The sequence below is a fragment of the Microcaecilia unicolor genome, chromosome 5, assembly GCF_901765095.1.
Source record: "Microcaecilia unicolor chromosome 5, aMicUni1.1, whole genome shotgun sequence".
Classification (NCBI taxonomy): Eukaryota; Metazoa; Chordata; class Amphibia; order Gymnophiona; family Siphonopidae; genus Microcaecilia; species Microcaecilia unicolor.
In genome coordinates this window covers 1,762,336-1,784,802 of record NC_044035.1, presented here as the reverse complement: position 1 = coordinate 1,784,802, position 22,467 = coordinate 1,762,336, and the positions used below count along the sequence as shown (strand labels likewise).

General features: G+C 45.2%; 1 protein-coding gene across 1 annotated transcript in view; it reads left to right on the top strand.

Annotated features, from left to right (window-relative positions):
* Positions 1-10,832: 10,832 nt before the first annotated feature.
* The window catches only part of BUB3 (BUB3 mitotic checkpoint protein), an 86,261-nt gene continuing 74,626 nt past the window's right edge, over positions 10,833-22,467 (top strand). The window contains exon 1 of the mRNA XM_030202560.1: positions 10,833-10,965. Within this exon, the coding sequence (XP_030058420.1) occupies positions 10,960-10,965 (6 nt within the window). The 5' untranslated portion in view covers positions 10,833-10,959. The remainder of the gene's footprint in view (positions 10,966-22,467) is intronic.

The window sequence follows — 22,467 nt, the reverse complement described above, 5'->3', positions numbered from 1 at the left end:
AGTGTTTTCAGCCAAAAAGCAAATGAGCTTAGAAAACTGTCCCCCCCTCCCCCCAAGTCATAGGTCCTTTTGCAAAAACTCTCCTGTCCCATCCAGGTCCCCCTCACTTTTTACTAAAATTCTGTGGTTCCCTCAACCTCTTTTATGAAACTTCTGTGCTCCCTCTGTACCCCCCCTATCCCTGGCCTATTTTACTGAAAAGCAGAGTTGAATATCTAACGGGGTTCTCCATCAGCAGGCACGGGGCATGCAGGGACACAAGACAGGGTGTCCTTAGATGCTGGGCTTGTTTGGGTTAAACATAAACAGTTGAGAACTCTTCCATATATCTGTGGCTCCTTGCTGGCAATACTGGAGTGTACAGTGAAAATCAAGGGAGCGTAGAACTGTGACTAGTGTGAGGCTTTGGGAAAATGGTTGGCAGGACTATAGACTGCTCAAGATGAAACCCTGAAACTACCTTTGGTAGGAATTCAAGATGGCTGCAAAAGCTTATCCTGGTATGAAAGAATTGCATGTAGGGAGAATAATGCACTAGGTCCTGCAGCTCACTGACTCTTTATACTGAGCTAATAGCAACCAAAACTTTGGGAGGCTTCCCCCAGGGGTTCAAAGGGGGACCCTAGAAACTGTGCCAGAATGACATTAAAGTCCCATCACTGTGATGAATCTTTCAATGGTGGCTTCATGTTTTTGAGCCACTTCATCAATTGGGACAGTATTGGATTCTGTATCACTGGTTTGCCTTCTGTCTTGTCATGGTAGGTTTCTAGCATTGAGACTGAGTTTCACTGAGGTAGTCTTGAGACCTGACTTAGAAAGATGCAGGAGGCAACTCAGCACATTTGTAACTGGACAGCTGAAAGGATCAAGTTGATTTTCCAAACTCCACTGAGATAATCTTTTCTACTTAAGATGATATGATTCTTGGCAGATTCCTCCCTACAACTAAGATGATGTCTTGCACTTCCTTGGAGACCAGGATGTGGATGATTACTTGACTCAATATCCAAGCTCTCAGGGCCAAGGACTGAAAGGCCAAGGTGTAGTAAAGTGAGTCAAAAGAGAACTTTTTCAGGTACAACAGAAGCAGAAAGCTTGCAAGGGAATCCATGGGATTGTTAGATCACGAAGGAGCAAAAAGGGTGCTCAGGGGGGAGGACAAGGCCATATCGGAGAAACTGAATTAATTCTTTGCTTCAGTCTTTATGGAAGAAGATGTAAAAGATCTACCTGTACCAGAAATGGTTTTCAATGGTGATGATGCGGAGGAAGTGAATGAAATCTCGGTGAACCTAGCAGATGTACTGAGCCACATTGACAAATTAAACCTGGACTGGATGGCATACATCCAAGGGTACTCAAAGAACTCAAGCATGAAACTGCTGATCTGCTGTTAGTAATACGTACCCTCGTTAAAATTGTCCATATTACCTGAAGATTGGAGGGTGACCAATGTCACACAGATGTTTAAAAAGGGTTCCAGGGGGTGATTTGGGAAATTACAGACCGGTAAGCCTGATATCAGTGCCAGGTAAAATAGTGGAAACTATTATAAAGAATAAAATTACAGAACACATAAATAAACATGGTTAATGGGACAGAGTCAGCAAGGGTTCAGCCAAGGGAAGTCTTGCCTCACCAAGTTGCTTAATTTCTTTGAAGGCGAGAATAAACATGTGGATAAAGGTGAGCTAGTTGATGTAGTGTATCTAGATTTGTAGACAGCTTTTGACAAAGTTCCTCATGAAAGACTCCTGAGAAGAATCATGGGATAGAAGGCAATGTTCTGTTACATTAGGAATTGGTTATTGGACAGAAAACAGGGGGTAGAGTTAAATGGTAATTTCTCTCAATGAAGGAAGTTGAACAGTGGAGTGCTGCAGGGCGCAGTACTGGGGCTGGTGCTATTTAACATATTTATAAATGACATGGAAATCAGATGAGTGAGGTGATTAAATTTGCAGATGACACAAAACTATTCAAGGTTGTCAAAACGCATGCAGACTGTGAAAAATTGCAGGAAGATCTTAGGAAATTGGAAGGCCGGGCATCCAAATGGCAGATCAAACTTTACACGGACAAATGCAAAGTGATGCAGATTGGGAAGAATAATCCGAATCATAGTTACCTGATGCTAGGGTCCACCTTGGGGCTCAGCACCCAAGAAAAAGATGTAGGTGGCGTTGTAGATAATATGCTGAAGTCTGCTCAGTGTGCATCAGAGGCCAAAAAAGCAAATAGGATGCTAGAATTATTAGGAAAAGAATGATAAATAAAACTGAAAATACTATAATGTCTCTGTATCGCTCCATGGTTTGACCGAACCTTGAGTATTGCATCCAGTTCTGGTTGCCCTATCTCAAAAAAGATATAGTGGAATTAGAAAAGGTTCACAGATGATCGACCAAAATGATAAAGGGGATGGAACTCCTCTTGTATGAGGAAAGGCTAAAGAGGTTAGGGCTCTTCAGCTTGGAAAAGAGACGGATGAGGGGAGATATGATTGAGGTCTACAAAATCCTGAGTGGTGTAGAATGAGTAGAAGTAAATCGATGTTTTACTCTTTCCAAAAGTACAAAGACTAGGGGACACTCAAGGAAGTTACATGGAAATACTTTTAAAACAAATGGGAGGAAATATTTTTTTCACCTGGGGCCTTTTTACAAAGGCCCACAACTCCTGGATGATTTATTTCCTCCCACGCATGGCGTTTCCAGTGGTAATCAGCACTTGGCAGATGTCGACTGGTCACCGCGTGTGTAGCATGTGAGCCCTTACCGCTAGATCAATGGGTGGCGTTCAGGGCTCATGCCGGTTTTAGGTGCACACTAGTTTCAGTTTTACCGCATGCCCTTTTCCCGTCCCATTACAAAAAGCCCTTTTTTGCAGATGCGGTAAAAACTGGCCTGGCATGTGCCCAAAACACGTGCCTACACTACCGCAGGCCACATTTGACCATGGTTTAGTAAAAGAACCCCCCAAAGAATGGTTAAGCTCTGGAACTTGCTGCCAGAGGATGTGGTAATGGTGGTTAGCGTATCTTAGTTTATAAAAAGATTTGGACAAGTTCCTGGAGGAAAAGTCCATAATCTGTTATTGAGATGGACATAGGGGAGGCCACTGCTTGCCCTGGGATTGGTAGCATGGAATGTTGCTACTAATTGGGTTTATGACAGGTACTTGTGACCTGGATTGGCCACCGCTGGGCAGATACTGGGCTGGATGGACCATTGGTCTAACCCAGTATGGCTATTCTTATGCTCTTAATGCTAGAGGTTGGTCTGCTGCAAGGAAGAGTAGGAGAAAAATACAGAATTGGAGCTACAAGAATTACTTCTGCCTTGGTCCTGAATATTTCCTGCAATGCATGAGACAAGAGGATATAGTGCAAAAGTGGCTCCATGACAAACAGAATGCATCATGCCTGAGCATGCGTTTCACCGGTATCATTGAGCATAAGATGGGGCACTTTTGCTTTCTGCTATGCTAGGAGATCTATTATTGATATTACCCAGCTGTCTAAAAGAGCCTAAGCTATTGAATGGTCCAGAAACCAGAACCACAGAGAAGGGGGGGGGGGGGGGGAGCTTCCCTAGGCCTGGCCTCCAAGGGAGGGCCCAGCGATGCTGCTGCCATGTTGGCAAGACTTCGGGTGCTGAAGAGGCCACAACTTAGTAGAGGGCTTTGGGATCCCCTCCAAACTTTCTGCCCTGGGCCCCACCCATGTCTAACACCATCTCTGGCAGATATGCATTCCAAAATTTGACATATTCTAATTACAAAATAGAAAATAAAATTATTTTTTTCTACCTTTTGTCTGGTCCTTTTAGTTTTCTAATCATGTTGGTCTGTCTCTGGTTTCTGTTTTCCTCTGTCTTAGGTCTCGTGCAAGGGTCTCTTGTCCATTTCACATTTCTTCTTTTTCTTTGTTCACTAATATCTCCCCTCTCTGTCCAGCATCTCCACTGTTCGTATCCCGCATCACCCCTGTGTCCCTATGCCCCCACCCATGTCCAGCATCTCCCTTCTGTGTCTCTATATTGCTCCCATGTCCAGTATTATTTTTCTTTGCCCATATTCACCCCACCAATGTCCAGTATTACTTCTCTGTGTCCATATGCCTCCACCCACTTCCAGCATTGCTGCTCCGTATCACTATACCATTCTCACCCAGGAAAATGCAGAAATGCAGGACCAGTGGGAGAAGAGAGAGATGGGTACCAGACTTCAAGTCGCTGGGATGTGACACGTGGAGGGGCATAATCGAACGCGAATGCCCATCTCCATGGGCGTCTATGTCTGAGAACGGGTACGTAAAGGGGCAGGACAGACCATATTTTTAAAAAAATGGGCGCCCATCTTTTTTTTTCGATAATACGGTTTGTGCCGGGCAAATGCATTGGATATGTGTGGATTTGAGCTGGGCGGTTTCGTTTTTCAGCAATAATGGAAAACAAAGGCGCCCAGCTCAAAAACGAACAAATCCAAGGCATTGGGTCGTGGGAGGGGCCAGGATTCGTAGTGCACTGGTCCCGGTCACATGCCAGGACACCAACCGGGCACCCTAGGGGGCACTTGTAACAATTAAAAAAAAAAGTAAAATACCTCCCAAGTCCATAGCTCCCTTCCTTTGGGTGCTGAGCCCCTAAAATCCCCCCCAAAACCCACTGCCCACAACTCTACACCATTACCATAACCCTTATGGCTGAAGGGGGGTACCTAGATGTGGGTACAGTGGGTTTTGGAGGGCTCCCATTTACCACCACAAGTGTAACAGGTAGGGGGGGGTGGGCCTAGGTTCACCTGGCTGATATCCATTGCACCCACTAACAACTGCTCCAGGGACCTGCATACTGCTGTGATGCAGCTGGGTATGGCATTTGACGGTGGCATACAGGCTGGAAAAAAAGTTGTTAAAGTTGGTTTTTTTTTGGTGGGAGGGGGTTTGTGACCACTGGGGGAGTCAGGGGTGGTCATCCCCGATTCCCTCTGGTGGACTTGTTCGTGAAAAAAAAGGGTCAAAAAAATGACCTAAATTCAAACTAAAAACGCCTTTGTTTTTTCGATTATCGGCCGAAGGCGCCCATCTCTCCTTGGCTGATAAACACACCCCAGTCCCGCCTTCACTACACCTCCGACATGCCCCCGTCAACTTTGTTCGTTCCCGTGACGGAGTGCAGTTGAAGACGCCCAAAATCGGCTTTCGATTATACCGATTTGGGCGCCTTTGCGAGATGGGTCGAAATCTGGGCGCCCATCACTTTCGAAAATAAGGCTGAAAGGCATCAGTGGCATGCAGCTTTCCAGCACTAATCGGCTTGGTGCCAAGATTGCCACTGTTCCAGGTAAAGCCAGGATGGCTGCTGGTGCCATGTCATCGGGAGGACTGCCCGACCTCAGGACCCAGCCTGAGGGCAATTGAATTCTGTAACTGGGCACTAGCTTTTGCGGACACCTTGTGTGCATTAGGCACTGAGACAATTGACACTTATATACATGACTGTGCAGTATTGTAGACGTGCCTTATTACATAACTGCAATGGGGTGTCCAGATGAGCAGAACATGGGAGGGGTATGGACATGTCCCCAAGTTCTGTGTGGTTCATTGCTTGCCATTTATCTGGCATAAATAGTTGCACTTAAATGTAGGTGCATTGATGCTGATTTATGCTGCACAGATGTTGTTATAGAATTGGCTTTCAGGGCAGCACTGGCGCACCCAGCTTGAGGTGCCAAGCTGTCGATCACAGCCCCGGCATAAGCTGGGCAATACGAGCAGGCAGCACTGCTCAGTTGCTGGATTCTCCATGACCCGCAGAGTCAGACCTGCAGCATGTGGACCCTGAAGCTTGGAGGTACACCTCTCCCCCTAACTGCATCCCACTCCTTGCTTCTGTGCTGGGTTCCCAATGAAGCCTCACTGCCCAATTTTTATTTTTTTGAAACAACTTTATTTCCCTAGAAATCTAGAGGGATACAGCAAGCCCAAACAAATATAAACCAAATCATTTTTTCCTGTATTGGCCCTGAAAATAGGGGGACCCCCTCCCCCCCATTGGCAGTGGCCCTGCAGGAACCAGTGCCAGTCCACCTGGTGGGCTATAACCCTTGAGCTGAAGCTCAGGGCAAGGGGACTTGCAGAATTCCTGTCTCAACTGGGGCAAGGATCTTGGTCTGAGTCCCATGACCTTCAGGCCTACATATCCAAAGTCCTGCTGCACCAGCCCAACCTATCGGCTGGAGGTAGAAAAATACTGGAGGATTCTAGCCTGCACCAGCTCTTGTATCTGTGATGTCCCTGGAAAAGTTCAGAAACTCTACCTCCATCTGCTGGTTGGGAAGGGACACAACCTGAAGTTGTAGACTGATCTATGTCGTAAGATAAGCACTGCAATTGAAACAAACCGCAGCAGCAAGGCTGGTTACTGGTGTACCTAGGGTGAGTAATATCACCCCCATTTTGAAACAAGTGCATTGGTTACCAGTCTATTTTCATATACAGGACTGGTGAGGAGAGGGGTTCTCCTGGTCAGGCCCAATAACCTAAGGCTGGTTAAAAAGGAGGTTTTTACCAACTTAAGCATTAACTATGGAGTGTGAGGAATGCTCTGGGTGGGAAGGGTTAACCCAGCCCGGGAGCAGAACAGGAAAGAGCTTGTTCAGTACCAGAGGCAGCAGCTAAAAAAAGTGTACTTTTGGAGGGAGATCTGATCTTGAGTGGGGACAGCTTGTTGCAAAAGAGCTGCAAACAAAGCTTTGGATTATTCAGTCCGAAAGGATGGGTACTGAACTGGTGGAGCTGTAAATATGTAAATACCTTAGGGAAAGGGAATTGGGACTTGATATACTGCCTTTCTGAGGTTTTTGCAACTACATTCAAAGCGGTTTACATATATTCAGGTACTTATTTTGTACCAGGGGCAATGGAGGGTTAAGTGACTTGCCCAGAGTCACAAGGAACTGCAGTGGGAATAGAACTCAGTCCCCCAGGATCAAAGTCCACTGCATTAATCACTAGGCCATTCCTCCACTCCTTAGGATTTATAACTGGACTCTTAAATTACACCAAAAGTCTTGAACTGGCACTTAACCTTCTTTAGAGCAAGTTACCTGATTTGGATATAAATTGAGCTGTTTGTTTCCAGAGAATATGAAGTTTGGTTAAACTGCCTGTTGCAGTATTCAAATAAAGTTCATGTTTGTTTCATAAAACCTGGACTATTTCTTTAAGTGAGAGTGAAGTTTACTTACTCCCAGACTAATAAAGAAAATGTAAAGATAAAAGTATGGCTACTGGAGTAAATCCAGCCCTGGCCTGCGGCCAACTCAGAAAGAACGAAAACTTTTGCTGTGATCCCAGTTTGGGTGCTGATCCAAAGAGCTAGCTGGCGCCCAGAACTGTGTGATGAGATGGGGATTGGGGTTACAGTTACTACAGCAATCTTTTTCTTATCAGGCAGCATCGATTTGGAATTCTCTCCCTGAGACTACTAGATATAACAAATCTAATTTTGTGTTTAGAAGTTTAAAAAAACTTTAAGGAAATATGCTGTGATATATAATTAAATAACAAAAGTAAAAACTAAACTTTTTTCCTTTCTTTCCTTTTTAATTTTGATTAAATTCTCTAATTCTTTATTTTTCTAAGTGAAGAATGTGGTATATAAGAATGAGAAATGGAATAGAATAATTCACACTCAAAAAAGAAAAATGCAGAGGGGGATATCCTGCAGATACACCCTAAGGATTAAGGGGGCACGGGGGGTTAATCTGCACAGAATGGCAGTCACAACCCTGGCCAGCTTTCTGGGCTTAGACCCTGCTGGTGTTTATCTGCTGTTCTTTTAGGTGCGACCGCACCTGGAGTATTGTGTTCAGTTCTGGTCGCCTCATCTCAAAAAAGATATAAAGGAATTGGAGAAGGTGCAGAGAAGGGCAACGAAAATGATAAAAGGGATGGGACGACTACCTTATGAGGAGAGGTTAAGAAGGCTAGGACTCTTTAGCCTGGAGAAAAGGCGGCTGAGGGGTGATATGATAGAGGTGTACAAAATAATGAGTGGGGTAGAGCGGACAGATGTGAAGCGATTGTTTACGCTTTCTAACAATAATAGAACTAGGGGACACAAGATGAATTTAGAATGTAGTAGGTTTAAAACAAATTGGAGAAAGTTTTTCTTTACTCAGCGCGTGGTTAGACTCTGGAACTCATTGCTGGAAAAGGTAGTGACGGCAGCTGGCGTTGCTGAGTTTAAAGGGGGTCTGAATAGATTCCTGAAGGAAAAGTCCATTGATCGTTATTAAATTTGGGGATTTTGCCAGGTTCTTGGGGCCTGGATTGGCCGCTGTCGGAGACGGAGTGCTGGGCTTGATGGACCTTTGGTCTTTTCCCAGCGTGGCAGTGCTTATGTACTAAACATAACCCATTAAGCTAGTATTCCATATAGGAAAAACAGATGCATTCGTTCTTTTGGGATTATACCCCAATCAGGCACCCTTTTGGTGCCTATATTTAGGTGTGCTGTTACAGAATTACTCCTTAAAGGAGCCGATATAGTTGGAGCTTCTGGGGGATCTGGCTTTTACTCATCTTAAGGCAGCTCCTTTAACATGGAACGCATCAGATCCAGCTTTAAAACCACTAGTACTGTGCAAATGTCTTTACTAACAAGTCGATTCTCAAAACCTACTGCCGGATGTGAGGCCAATTAGCACGGGAATAGCATGCACATAAATCTGCATGGAATGCTCAGAGAGCTTTAGCACAGGAAACATATGCAGCAGAGTTGGCTGCAAATTGTATTTAAATGTATGTTAATGATGTTTGCTATGCCTTCCCAATGCTCAGAGAACCGCACACACACACAAACCCTGCTCTTACTGCTGGAAAAATAATGCCAGATTAGAGCTGGTGGTGGATGGTTTGAAGAGAGGATTTTGTTTTGATTTCCAGTTTAAAATCTGCTGGAAGAAAGCCGTGGAAGCCTATAAGCGCCAGTACTAAGAAACAAATGTGCACAGGTCCGAGTATATCTGAAAGTGAAAGTGCACGTTGGTACCTGTGTTCTATGCTTAAATAGAAGCTTTCCAAATAAGAAAAAAAATTGAAACGCTTATATTTAAAGGCACAGAAGAGCAATGCCAATGTGTGCTTCACGGTTGGGTTTGCCTGGAGCATGCGCACAAGAGCTATGCTTACCATGAAATTTTTCTGCACATGCACCAAGTATGTTCCTCCCTCTTGCTTTCGCTTTTATAGTGCGCATATAATTTGAATATCATTTTCTCTAAGCAACAGAGAGCTATTTTTATGTGCTGTTCCGGCAGTACGAGCCGTGCGCTGTTGGCTCTATTGTGAGACTTCTGAGAATTGGCCTATAAGGTAGGTAAAAGCTAGATCTGCAGGTCTGACAACTCCTTTAACAAAGAATGCATTGGATCTGGAAGTTGCAGACAGTTCTGGCAGCTCTTTTATAGCTAAAAGAGCTGCCAGAAAAAGCTACCATTTTTCCTTCAAAAAGGCGGTGAAAAATTCCTAATAAAATGCACCAGATCTGACTTTCACCAATCTCTACCAAATATAAAATGAAAATATGGAGCTCTGGTGCTCCAGTCACATGCTGTGTACAGGAAAACCCTTTCCTGCACTACTATTGGAACTCTTGCAGAGATATTTAACTTATTAAACCAGAAAAAAAACCCAGAGAGGGTGGTAACATATCACACAGTGACTGATTTATTGAGTGCAGAACTTCCGAGGACACAAGTGCACTTGGTGGGAAGCATAAGTGGAGGGGAAGGAGATATGCAATGTGGAATACCTGAAGTGAGATATCTGAGTACACAATTGCCAAAAATAAAATCCAAAACGTCCTACACAACTCTGTGTAATCATGGTGGAAAGAAAAGAAAGAAGCAGCTATAGCAGCAAAATATGTTGTACCCAGTCATCAGGCAAGGAATGACTGGTCACAGAACAATATAGTAACATAGTAACATAGTAGATGACGGCAGAAAAAGACCTGCACGGTCCATCCAGTCTGCCCAACAAGATAAACTGAGAAAGTAGGATTTTATCCTGTGCAGAAGGAATTCATCCTCAGAAGCTTAGCTGAAATTGGGTGGCGGAGCAGGTGGGGGGAAGAGGGGGTGGTGGTTGGGAGGCGAGGATAGGGGAGGGCAGACTTATACGGTCTGTACCAGAGCCAGTGATGGGAGGCGGGACTGGTGGTTGGGAGGCGGGAAATACTGCTGGGCAGACTTATATGGTCTGTGCCCTGAAAAAGACAGGTACAAATTCAAGGTAAGGTATACACATATGAGTTTGTCTTGAGCAGACTGGATGGACCATGCAGGTCTTTTTCTGCCGTCATCTACTATGTTACTATGTTATTTATATAGCCTATTAAACTAAATGGTTTACAGTGAAACATATATCTGCTTAAACTCCTAAATCAACACAGACGACCAAGATGCCACCAACTCAACAATTTCATTCAGATGAGTAACTATTACTCTTGACCTGGCGATTTCACCTCTTCCACCACTTTTCCTTTTTAATTTTACCAGTAAATGTACCACTTTGATCAAATCCGTCAAAGCGTCATATCAATAAATGCACAGCAGGATTGACGTTCGCCTCCGCGCTGTGATCCCGATAAAGGATTCCTCCCTCCTCAACAACAACAACAACAACAGCAGCAGCGCCATAACTACCACCGCTCCTCTCCTTCCGCTTCCGGCGCTGTCAGGCGGAAGTGACGCCACCGCGACGACCGCGTAAGTCCTCCGTCCTTCGACTGCGCCGCTCTCAGCCCGCCCCCCCACTACTACTACTCTATGGCGCCTCCTTTGTGACGTAGGGACGGCCAGATTTTCAAGGCAGCCAATTGAGTCGCGTGGCGCTTTTCCGTCTGACGGTTGAAGAGGGCGCGAGCTTTGCAGCTGCTGCTACAGATGACGGTAAGAGGCGCCGCGGGCTCGTGGGGGTGGGGGTGGGGATTCGGGGAAGCAGATGATGGACGACCTGGGCTGCGGGAACTGGGGGAAGGGGAGCGAGCGGGAAGAAGGCAGGAAACGTAGGCTGCTGCTGTCGTTGAGCGGGGGGAGGGGGGTGAAAACGGAGCAAATGCAGGTTGCTTAATGTGGCCTGGGGGGTGGGGGGGTGGAAGAAGGTGGTCAGCGTCGGCTGTTGGGGTGGGGGGGGTGGGGGCGGTGTAAAAGCCAGATCTGCGGGATCTAAGTAGGACCTTAAGACCTGGAGCGTGTCTTTGTTTTCACGGCCGCTGCTGATGTTTCCAGCCATAACCCAGCGCTGCGATTCTCTAGTCCCCCCTTTCCCTGGCGAATCTTCAAGGAGGTTTAATAGACAGGAGTGGAAGTGACCTATCCAGTACACTGTAAGCATGGAAGCCAATGTGGTTAATCTCTGTTTCTACTACCCCTAAGCAGCCGTCATCCAGTACACCCAAAACAAAGCATGCAAACCTATGAGCTGCTGCAAAGAGGTTTAATAGACAGGAGTGGAAGTGACCTATCTAGTCCACTGTAAGCATGGAAGCCAATGTGGTTAATCTCTGTTTCTACTACCCCTAAGCAGCCGTCATCCAGTACACCCAAAACAAAGCATGCAAACCTATGAGCTGCTGCAAAGAGGTTTAATAGACAGGAGTGGAAGTGACCTATCTAGTCCACTGTAAGCATGGAAGCCAATGTGGTTAATCTCTGTTTCTACTACCCCTAAGCAGCCGTCATCCAGTACACCCAAAACAAAGCATGCAAACCTATGAGCTGCTGCAAAGAGGTTTAATAGGAGTGGAAGTGACCTATCTAGTCCACTGTAAGCAGGGAAGCCAATGTGCTTAATCTCTGTTTCCACTCCTCCGCACAACCGTCATCCAGTACACCCAAAACAAAGCATGCAAACCTATGAGCTGCTGCAAAGAGGTTTAATAGACAGGAGTGGAAGTGACCTATCTAGTCCACTGTAAGCATGGAAGCCAATGTGGTTAATCTCTGTTTCTACTACCCCTAAGCAGCCGTCATCCAGTACACCCAAAACAAAGCATGCAAACCTATGAGCTGCTGCAAAGAGGTTTAATAGACAGGAGTGGAAGTGACCTATCTAGTCCACTGTAAGCATGGAAGCCAATGTGGTTAATCTCTGTTTCTACTACCCCTAAGCAGCCGTCATCCAGTACACCCAAAACAAAGCATGCAAACCTATGAGCTGCTGCAAAGAGGTTTAATAGGAGTGGAAGTGACCTATCTAGTCCACTGTAAGCAGGGAAGCCAATGTGCTTAATCTCTGTTTCCACTCCTCCGCACAACCGTCATCCAGTACACCCAAAACAAAGCATGCAAACCTATGAGCTGCTGCAAAGAGGTTTAATAGACAGGAGTGGAAGTGACCTATCTAGTCCACTGTAAGCATGGAAGCCAATGTGGTTAATCTCTGTTTCTACTACCCCTAAGCAGCCGTCATCCAGTACACCCAAAACAAAGCATGCAAACCTATGAGCTGCTGCAAAGAGGTTTAATAGGAGTGGAAGTGACCTATCTAGTCCACTGTAAGCAGGGAAGCCAATGTGCTTAATCTCTGTTTCCACTCCTCCGCACAACCGTCATCCAGTACACCCAAAACAAAGCATGCAAACCTATGAGCTGCTGCAAAGAGGTTTAATAGACAGGAGTGGAAGTGACCTATCTAGTCCACTGTAAGCATGGAAGCCAATGTGGTTAATCTCTGTTTCTACTACCCCTAAGCAGCCGTCATCCAGTACACCCAAAACAAAGCATGCAAACCTATGAGCTGCTGCAAAGAGGTTTAATAGGAGTGGAAGTGACCTATCTAGTCCACTGTAAGCAGGGAAGCCAATGTGCTTAATCTCTGTTTCCACTCCTCCGCACAACCGTCATCCAGTACACCCAAAACAAAGCATGCAAACCTATGAGCTGCTGCAAAGAGGTTTAATAGACAGGAGTGGAAGTGACCTATCTAGTCCACTGTAAGCATGGAAGCCAATGTGGTTAATCTCTGTTTCTACTACCCCTAAGCAGCCGTCATCCAGTACACCCAAAACAAAGCATGCAAACCTATGAGCTGCTGCAAAGAGGTTTAATAGGAGTGGAAGTGACCTATCTAGTCCACTGTAAGCAGGGAAGCCAATGTGCTTAATCTCTGTTTCCACTCCTCCGCACAACCGTCATCCAGTACACCCAAAACAAAGCATGCAAACCTATGAGCTGCTGCAAAGAGGTTTAATAGACAGGAGTGGAAGTGACCTATCTAGTCCACTGTAAGCAGGGAAGCCAATGTGCTTAATCTCTGTTTCTACTACCCCTAAGCAGCCGTCATCCAGTACACTCAAAACAAAGCAAGCAAACCTATGAGCTGCTCCAAGGAGGTTTAATAGACAGGAGTGGAAGTGAGCCTATCTAGTCCACTGTACGCAAGGAAGCCAATTTGGTTAATCTCTGTTTCCACTCCTCCGCACAGCCGTCATCCAATACACTCAAAACAAAGCAAGCAACCTATGAGCTGCTCCAAGGAGGTTAAATAGACAGGAGTGGAAGTGACCTATCTAGTCCACTGTAAGCAGGGAAGCCAATGTGCTTAATCTCTGTTTCCACTCCTCCGCACAACCGTCATCCAGTACACCCAAAACAAAGCATGCAAACCTATGAGCTGCTGCAAAGAGGTTTAATAGACAGGAGTGGAAGTGACCTATCTAGTCCACTGTAAGCATGGAAGCCAATGTGGTTAATCTCTGTTTCTACTACCCCTAAGCAGCCGTCATTTAGTACACCCAAAACAAAGCATGCAAACCTATGAGCTGCTGCAAAGAGGTTTAATAGACAGGAGTGGAAGTGACCTATCTAGTCCACTGTAAGCAGGGAAGCCAATGTGCTTAATCTCTGTTTCCACTCCTCCGCACAACCGTCATCCAGTACACCCAAAACAAAGCATGCAAACCTATGAGCTGCTGCAAAGAGGTTTAATAGACAGGAGTGGAAGTGACCTATCTAGTCCACTGTAAGCAGGGAAGCCAATGTGCTTAATCTCTGTTTCTACTACCCCTAAGCAGCCGTCATTTAGTACACCCAAAACAAAGCATGCAAACCTATGAGCTGCTGCAAAGAGGTTTAATAGACAGGAGTGGAAGTGACCTATCTAGTCCACTGTAAGCAGGGAAGCCAATGTGCTTAATCTCTGTTTCCACTCCTCCGCACAACCGTCATCCAGTACACCCAAAACAAAGCATGCAAACCTATGAGCTGCTGCAAAGAGGTTTAATAGACAGGAGTGGAAGTGACCTATCTAGTCCACTGTAAGCAGGGAAGCCAATGTGCTTAATCTCTGTTTCTACTACCCCTAAGCAGCCGTCATCCAGTACACTCAAAACAAAGCAAGCAAACCTATGAGCTGCTCCAAGGAGGTTTAATAGACAGGAGTGGAAGTGAGCCTATCTAGTCCACTGTACGCAAGGAAGCCAATTTGGTTAATCTCTGTTTCCACTCCTCCGCACAGCCGTCATCCAATACACTCAAAACAAAGCAAGCAACCTATGAGCTGCTCCAAGGAGGTTTAATAGACGAGTGGAAGTGAGCCTAGTCCACTGTAAGCATGGAAGCCAATGTGGTTAATCTCTGTTTCTACTACCCCTAAGCAGCCGTCATCCAGTACACTCAAAACAATGCATGCAAACCTATGAGCTGCTCCAAGGAGGTTTAATAGACAGGAGTGGAAGTGAGCCTATCTAGTCCACTGTAACAAAGGAAGCCAATGTGCTTAATCTCTGTTTCCACTCCTCCGCGTTGTCGTCATCCAGTTCACTCAAATCATCCAAACCTATGAGCTGCTTCAAGGAAGTTAGTAGACAGGAGTGGAAGTGAGCCTATCTAGTCCACTGTAAGCATGGAAGCCAATGTGCTTAATCTCTGTTTCCACTCCTCCGCACAGCCGTCATCCAATACACTCAAAACAAAGCAAGCAACCTATGAGCTGCTGCAAGGAGGTTTAATAGACAAGAGTGGAAGTGAGCCAAAGTTGCAATGCCTCTGTTCCATTATCACATCCCTTAACGACACCTCAATTGTTTCGCTTAACCCTGCATAATATAATCCCTAACTATCTGTAATAAATTGTATTTCCAACATTCAACTCATATTGTAAGCCACACTGAACCCGCAAAAAGGTGGGAAAATGTGGGATACAAATGCAATAAATAAAATAAATAAATAAAATCTAGTCAACTGTAAGCACGGAATCCAATGTGCTTAATCTCGGTTTCCACTCCTCCGCGCAGCCGTCATTACCGTTCACTCAAAACAAAGCAAGCAACCTATGAGCTGTTGCAAGGAGGTTTAATAGACAGGAGTGGAAGTGAGCCTATCTAGTCCACTGTAAGCATGGAAGCCAATGTGGTTAATCTCTGTTTCCACTCCCCCACACCGTCGTTATTGCAATACACTCAAACAAAACAAGCAAACCTATGGAGCTGCTGCAAGGAGGTTTAATAGACAAGAGTGGAAGTGATCCAGTCTAGTCCAATGTAAGCTAGGAAGCCAATTGGCTAATCTCTGTTTTCACTCCTCCGTGCAACCATCATCCAGTACACCCAAAACAAAGCAAGCAAACCTATGAGCTGCTACAAGGAGGTTTAATAGACAGGACAGGAGTGGAAGTGAGCCTATCCAGTACACTGTAAGCACGGAAGCCAATGTGGTTAATCTCTGTTTCCACTCCCCCATGCCGTCGTTATTGCAATACACTCAAAGCAAGCAAACCTATGAGCTGCTCCAAGGAGGTTAAATAGACCGGAGTGGAAGTGAGCCTATCTAGTCCACTGTAAGAAAGGAAGCCAATGTGCTTAATCTCCGTTTCCACTCCCCTGCACAGCCATCATTACCGTTCACTCAAAACAAAGCAAGCAACCTATGAGCTGCTGCAAGGAGGACGCCAATTTCGTTAATCTCTGTTTTTACTCCTCCATGCAGCCGTCATCCAGTACACTCAAAACAATGAATGCAAACCTATGAGCTGCTGCAAGGAGGTTTAATAGACAGGAGTGAAAGTGAGCCAATCTAGTCCACTGTAAGCACGGAATCCAATGTGGTTAATCTCTGTTTTCACTCCTCCACGCCGTCGTTATTGCAATACACTCAAACAAAGCAAGCAAACCTATGAGCTGCTCCAAGGAGGTTAAATAGACAGGAGTGGAAGTGAGCCTATCTAGTCCACTATAAGTAAAGAAGCCAATGTGGTTAATCTCAGTTTCCACTCCCCCACACCGCCGTCATTGCAATACACTCAAACAAAGCAAGCAAACCTATGAGCTGCTCCAAGGAGGTTTAATAGACGAGTGGAAGTGAGCCTAGTCCACTGTAAGCATGGAAGCCAATGTGGTTAATCTCTGTTTCTACTACCCCTAAGCAGCCGTCATCCAGTACACTCAAAACAAAGCAAGCAAACCTATGAGCTGCTCCAAGGAGGTTAAATAGACAGGAGTGGAAGTGAGCCTTTCTAGTCCACTGTAAGTAAGGAAGACGTTTGATTAATCTCTGTTTCCACTCCTCCACGCCGACATTGCAGTACACTCAAAACAAAGCTAGCAAACCTATGAGCTGTTGCAAGGAGGTTAAATAGACAGGAGTGGAAGTGAGCCTATCTTGTCCACTGTAAGCAAGGAAGCCAATTTGGTTAATCTTTGTTTCCACTCCCCCTGTGCAGCCGTCATCTCTAGTACACTCAAAACAAACAAGCAAGGCCATGAGTTGCTGCATCCACGTTGTCATTCTTTCTTTCTTTAGATTTTACTCACACCTTTTTCAGTAGTAGCTCAAGGTGAGTTACATTCAGGTACACTTGATATTTCTCTGTCCCAGGAGGGCTCACAATCTAAGTTTGTACCTGAGGCAATGGAGGGTTAAGTGACTTGCCCAAGATCACAAGGAGCAGCAGCGGAATTTGAACCCGCCACCTCTGGATGTCAAGACCAGTGCTCTAACCACTAGGCCACTCCTCTCTTATTGTCGGTCCATCTGTAACAAATACTGTCTAACACTGTTTTTGTTGGATAGGCAGTGCCTTACAAGGTGGAGAAGAAAAGAAATAATTGAATATCACTAAAACAACTTCAAAAATTATACACTTGGATTCAGCTCTGTTTCTCATCAGAAGGGCCGCATACACCAGGATCCTGGTGTATTTTCATTCAGAAGGGATGAATGCGGCCCTTCTGATCCCAATTACACCAGGATCCTGCCCATCAGACAATGAATACAGCTGGATCTAGGTGTAAGCAGCCCTTCCAGAAAGAGTTGGACATATGCAAAGAGAGTTTCTGCTGTGTCTAGCAGGTACAATAATTTTTAATGTTTGTTTTGCTGATAGGCATTAAAACTTTTGCAAATATTTTTTATAGAGGACTATCTTTAGTGTCATCATGAAGAAAAAAGCAGGCATCTAGCGCTCCATTGAAAACCACAATACAGCACTGGAAATAACAAAGCAGCTTCTGCAGTACTGACAAATATATTTAGAAACTAATCCTCCCCCGCTTCACATACCCTTGAAAATTCCACCAGCCCAGCCCCCACAACTCTCTTGGATCTTCTCCCTCCCCCCATCCCCTAACAAGAGAGAATGCAAATCTACTTTGTTATTGTGGAGATGGCTGCTGTAGGGGGACCGACTTCAACTTTATAGTCATACTGTCTGCTGTGGACCAGATAAGTTTATCCCATGTCCCCTCATTTAACCTCAAGGAGATAAGAGTTTTCAGTTTTGGCACAGTATAAGTAAGACATCACAGGAACAAAATATAAGAAAACCACTCGACTGCATTAGGGGCTATTAGCCCTTTTAGTTATGTTTAAACAAAAGAGATCTGCATGAAACAAAATATTTATTTTTATTTGGACTTACAAAACCACTTGCCCAGTTCGTGCGCTTAATAGTGCAACTGGCAGAGGCTTTGGGCTCGGTCCCCTGGGACCTTGCCTGAGGGGGGGTTCCCATACCTCAACACCCCCCAACTCCGCCTTGTCCAGCACCCCTATGGGGTGGACTTCCCTCAGGCTCCTCTGCAACCCCAGGTTCCTTTTTTATTTGTGGAGCCTGTCAGCTCTTCCCTGTAGAAGGCTTTCTTGAGAGACCCATCCATCCTTCTTTCGGCCTGGCTCTTGAGATGTCGAAATTCAAGAAAAAGGTTATTCTGAAGATATTATTATAATGTTACTTCAGGCCAAAAATGGCTTTACTTCAGCTTCCTATGCTCGAGTTTGTCGAGTTTTTGAATCATGGTGCTCCGAAGGAGCTTTGTGTCCCTTTCACGCCTCTCTTCCTCAAATTTCAAACTTTCTGCAAGATGGCCTTCAATTCTCTGAGTGCAGATGGCAGCTCTAGCCTGTTATCAAGGCTGAATTCTGAATTGTTTTTTGCATCTCATCTGGATGTGGTTGGCTTCTTGAGAGAAGTGAATCAGCTACAGCCTTCTATTCAACAACTTGCCATTAGTGGATTCTTAATGTGGTACTACGATTGCTGCAGAAGGCGTCTTTTGAGCCTTTGAAAAAGACTACTCTAAAAGACCTTACCCTTAAATCAGTTTTCCTTGTTGCAGTCTCCTATGTGGGCAGGATTTCTGATCTTCAGGCCTTATCATGCTACCCCACTGATCATTGAATTGCATTGGCTGCCTGTAAAGGCTAGGATACATTGCCACGAAAATGGCAAGGATAAATCAAGACAGTAAAACAACCACACAGGATGGAGGAACACCAATCCCCGTGACAGTAGTACAGCAAACCAAGGAGTAGGGTGAAGAATTGGCACTCCCAAAAACCTCAAGGGAAACGTGTCAGTCCAATTTAATGGTGTTTATTGAAAGCACATCAAAAGACTTGAGACAGCAGCTGTGTTTTGGTGCTCAAGGTGTCTGCCTCAGGAGTCTGAAAAGTAGATGTGTAAGAATATGATATTACATGCATAGGTACTTGAAATAAGAACATAAGTAATGCCACACTGGGAAAAGACCAAGGGTCCATCGAGCCCAGCATCCTGTCCACGACAGCAGCCAATCAAGGCCAAGGACACCTGGCAAGCTTCCCAAACGTACAAACATTCTCTACATGTTATTCCCGGAATTGTGGATTTTTCCCAAGTCCATTTAGTAGCGGTTTATGGACTTGTCCTTTAGGAAACCGTCTAACCCCCTTTTAAACTCTGCCAAGCTAACCGCCTTCACCATGTTTTCCGGTAACGAATTCCAGAGTTTAATTACGCGTTGGGCGAAGAAACATTTTCTCCGATTTGTTTTAAATTTACTACACTGTAGTCTCATCGCATGCCCCCTAGTCCTAGTATTTTTGGAAAGCGTGAACAGAAGCTTCACATCCACCTGTTCCACTCCACTCATTATTTTATATACCTCTATCATGTCTCCCCTCAGCCGTCTCTTCTCCAAGCTGAAAAGCTCTAGCCTCCTTAGTCTTTCTTCATAGGGAAGTCGTCCCATCCCCTCCATCATTTTAGTCGCCCTTCGCTGCACCTTTTCCAATTCCACTATATCTTTCTTGAGATGCGGCGACCAGAACTGAACACAATACTCAAGGTGCGGTCGCACCATGGAGCGATATAACGGCATTCTAACATCCTCACACCTGTTTTCCATACCTTTCCTAATAATACCCAACATTCTATTCGCTCTCCGAGCCGCAGCAGCACACTGAGCAGAAGGTTTCAGTGTATTTTGGTTAGAGAACCTTCTCAATTCACATGCAGTCTCGAAAAAGCATCTGGCAAAGCCAAAATGTCAAGATCAAGTTATACGTATATCACATCATACCTTATATAGTATATGAGTTCATTTTGTTGGGCAGACTGTATGGACCATACAGATCTATCTGCTGTCATCCATATGTTAGTTTCACTATCAAATCTGAATGTTACAATTCAGAAAATACTTTCCACATGTCTACCACTGTATACACTTTCCGACTGCCCCAAGCTGTCTTTAGTGCAGATTAGCATGCTGCATATCTCGTTACCTCTCATTTCCCTGTGCTTTTGCAAGGTTGCTTTTGCTTTCGCTAAATCCTGAAAAATCCCAAACAACCTCTGCAAGAGCTCTGACTTTTCTCCAAATTTCTTCCTTCATATTAAAATCAAGGAAGCAGGCTATATGATGTGGCATCTAGTCCTGACTGGGGCTCAAGCTCCGATGCACCTGATTTAGCTCTAGTGACTGCTGTCTCCCAACTCCGGGGCTGTATTGCCCAGTAGTTGTTGCAAATACTTGGTTTGACTTGAACACGTTTGTAAAATTTTTCCATCTCTGGGATCCCTTTAAACTGCAGGTCCTCTAGCACTGCATGAATCTCTTGCCTCACTTTGTATGCTTGTTTGCACTTGCCTCCTAGAATGGGCATGGTCTGCTCTGCATTATCCAGCCTCTCCTCTTATGAAGCTCTGACCTGAGATCTGCCACTTCTAAGTAAATGTCCTTACAGACCGCCGAGATCTCCTCTTTTGAGTGCCTGCAACCAGCATGCCATGTCATTTTTCATAACTTCTCCATTGCTGCCCGCAAGCACCTCATGTTCATCTGACTAATATCGCCGGTTCCATTTTACTTTGCTCTGTGCTATCATTGAGTGTTGTGGTGCATTGGCAGTTGCCACCAACTAATGCATATTTGAACTTTTCAAGTTTCTTGCAAGAGGACATCGATCTAAGATGGACTTGGGAAAAATCCACAATTCCAGGAATAACACGTATAGAATGTTTGTACATTTGGGAAGCTCACCAGGTGCCCTTGGCCTGGATTACTGCATTATCCATGTAAATATATGATTTCTTTAAACAATGTGAAATATGTATTTTTCAAGCTATTCCAATTACAGTTTTTACCTGGGTTCCATCATTATACGGCTCCTTTAGTTATAGTGCTTGGATCACATCTGCTCTTTTGTTCTTTTTTTATTAGGTATCTATCTTCTTTTAGATTTTCTTTTTCTGGACTCCCCTATATGTGGACTTTGATTATAGAATATTTAATGGAAAGGTTAGGTTTTCCTTTTTCTTGGTAATGATGTGATATTCTGTATTTATCCTTTTCAAAGTTTTTCTTGTGTAATATATTGGAAATGGAATAAAAAACAAAAAAATGCCTGCATCTTCATCATATCCAACAGAGCCTGGAAATTCTTTAGAATTGCCCAAATGGTATCTAAGCTAGAATATATATACTAGTAAAAAGGCCTGTTTCTGTCTGAAATGAAACGGGCGCTAGCAAGATTATCCCCCCCCCCTCGCTGTCTTCCTCTGTCCCCTCCGAGTCCCACGGCCCCCTTTCCTCTCTTCTGATTTACAGGCTGTCCTCCCTCCCCTCTCCCACTCCCCTGTAACTCACCGCTTTGTGCACAGGTTTCCAGGTGTTCTCCACGGCCCTGTGGTCGGCCACCGCCTGCTTGTGCCCCACCGCCTTCAGGTCGTGTTGTGGGTTGTTGTCATTAGTGAAGTGTTTTTGTGTGTGTGATAGATATTGTGTTTTTGTTTTCAGAATGTTGTTTGAGGTTTGGAAAAGGGAAGGGTGGGTGGGGTTGGCTAGTTGGGAGGGTGTGATGGTGTGTGTGAGTGAGAATATTAGGGGGAGTGGGGGTGGGGATGGTGAACTGTGAGGGAGTGGCGGGAAGGCTTAGAAGGAGGAGGTCTGCGTTCCTGTGGTGATGGGTTGAAAGTGAGTAGGTGCTTGGAAGGGGGGGGGGGGGGTCTGCGTTCCTGTGGTGATGGGTTGAATGTGGGGGATCCTTCAGGTCGTGTTTGTGCTGGCTGTCAGTGTAGGTTTTTGGTGTGGTAGAGATTGTTTGTGTGTGTGTATGTGTGAATGTTTGAGGGGGGCGGGGTTTCTGATGTGTGAGGGAGTGGCGGGGTGCTTGGAGGGGGGTGTGCGTAGATGGGTTGATGATGTGAAAGTGAGGAATCGTTCATGCCATATTTGTGTTGGCTGTCGTGGTTTTTTTTGTTGTTGTGCTAGAGAGTGTGTGTGTGTGTGTGTGAATGGTTGGGGTGGCGGGTCGGATGGTGAACTGTGAGGGAGTGGCGGGGGTTTTTGGAAGTGGGGGTCTGCGTTCCTGTGGTGATGGGTTGAAAGTGAGGGATCCTTCAGGTCGTGTTTTTGGTGGCTGTCAGTTTTGGGTTTTTTGTGTGTGTGTGTGTGTGTGTGTGTGTGTGTGTGTGTGAATGTTTGGGGGGTGGGCGGATGGCGAACTGTGAGGGAATGGCTGTTGGCTTGGAGGGTGGTGAGGGGCTTGGAGGGGTCCAAATGAAACAGCTTTAGAGTTGTTACAGATGGGCCAATAATAAAGAATGACAACCTGGATGCAGCAGCTCTTAAGTTTGCTTGATGTATTTTGAGTGTATAGCAATGACAGCTGCGTGGGAGAGTGGAAACAGAGATC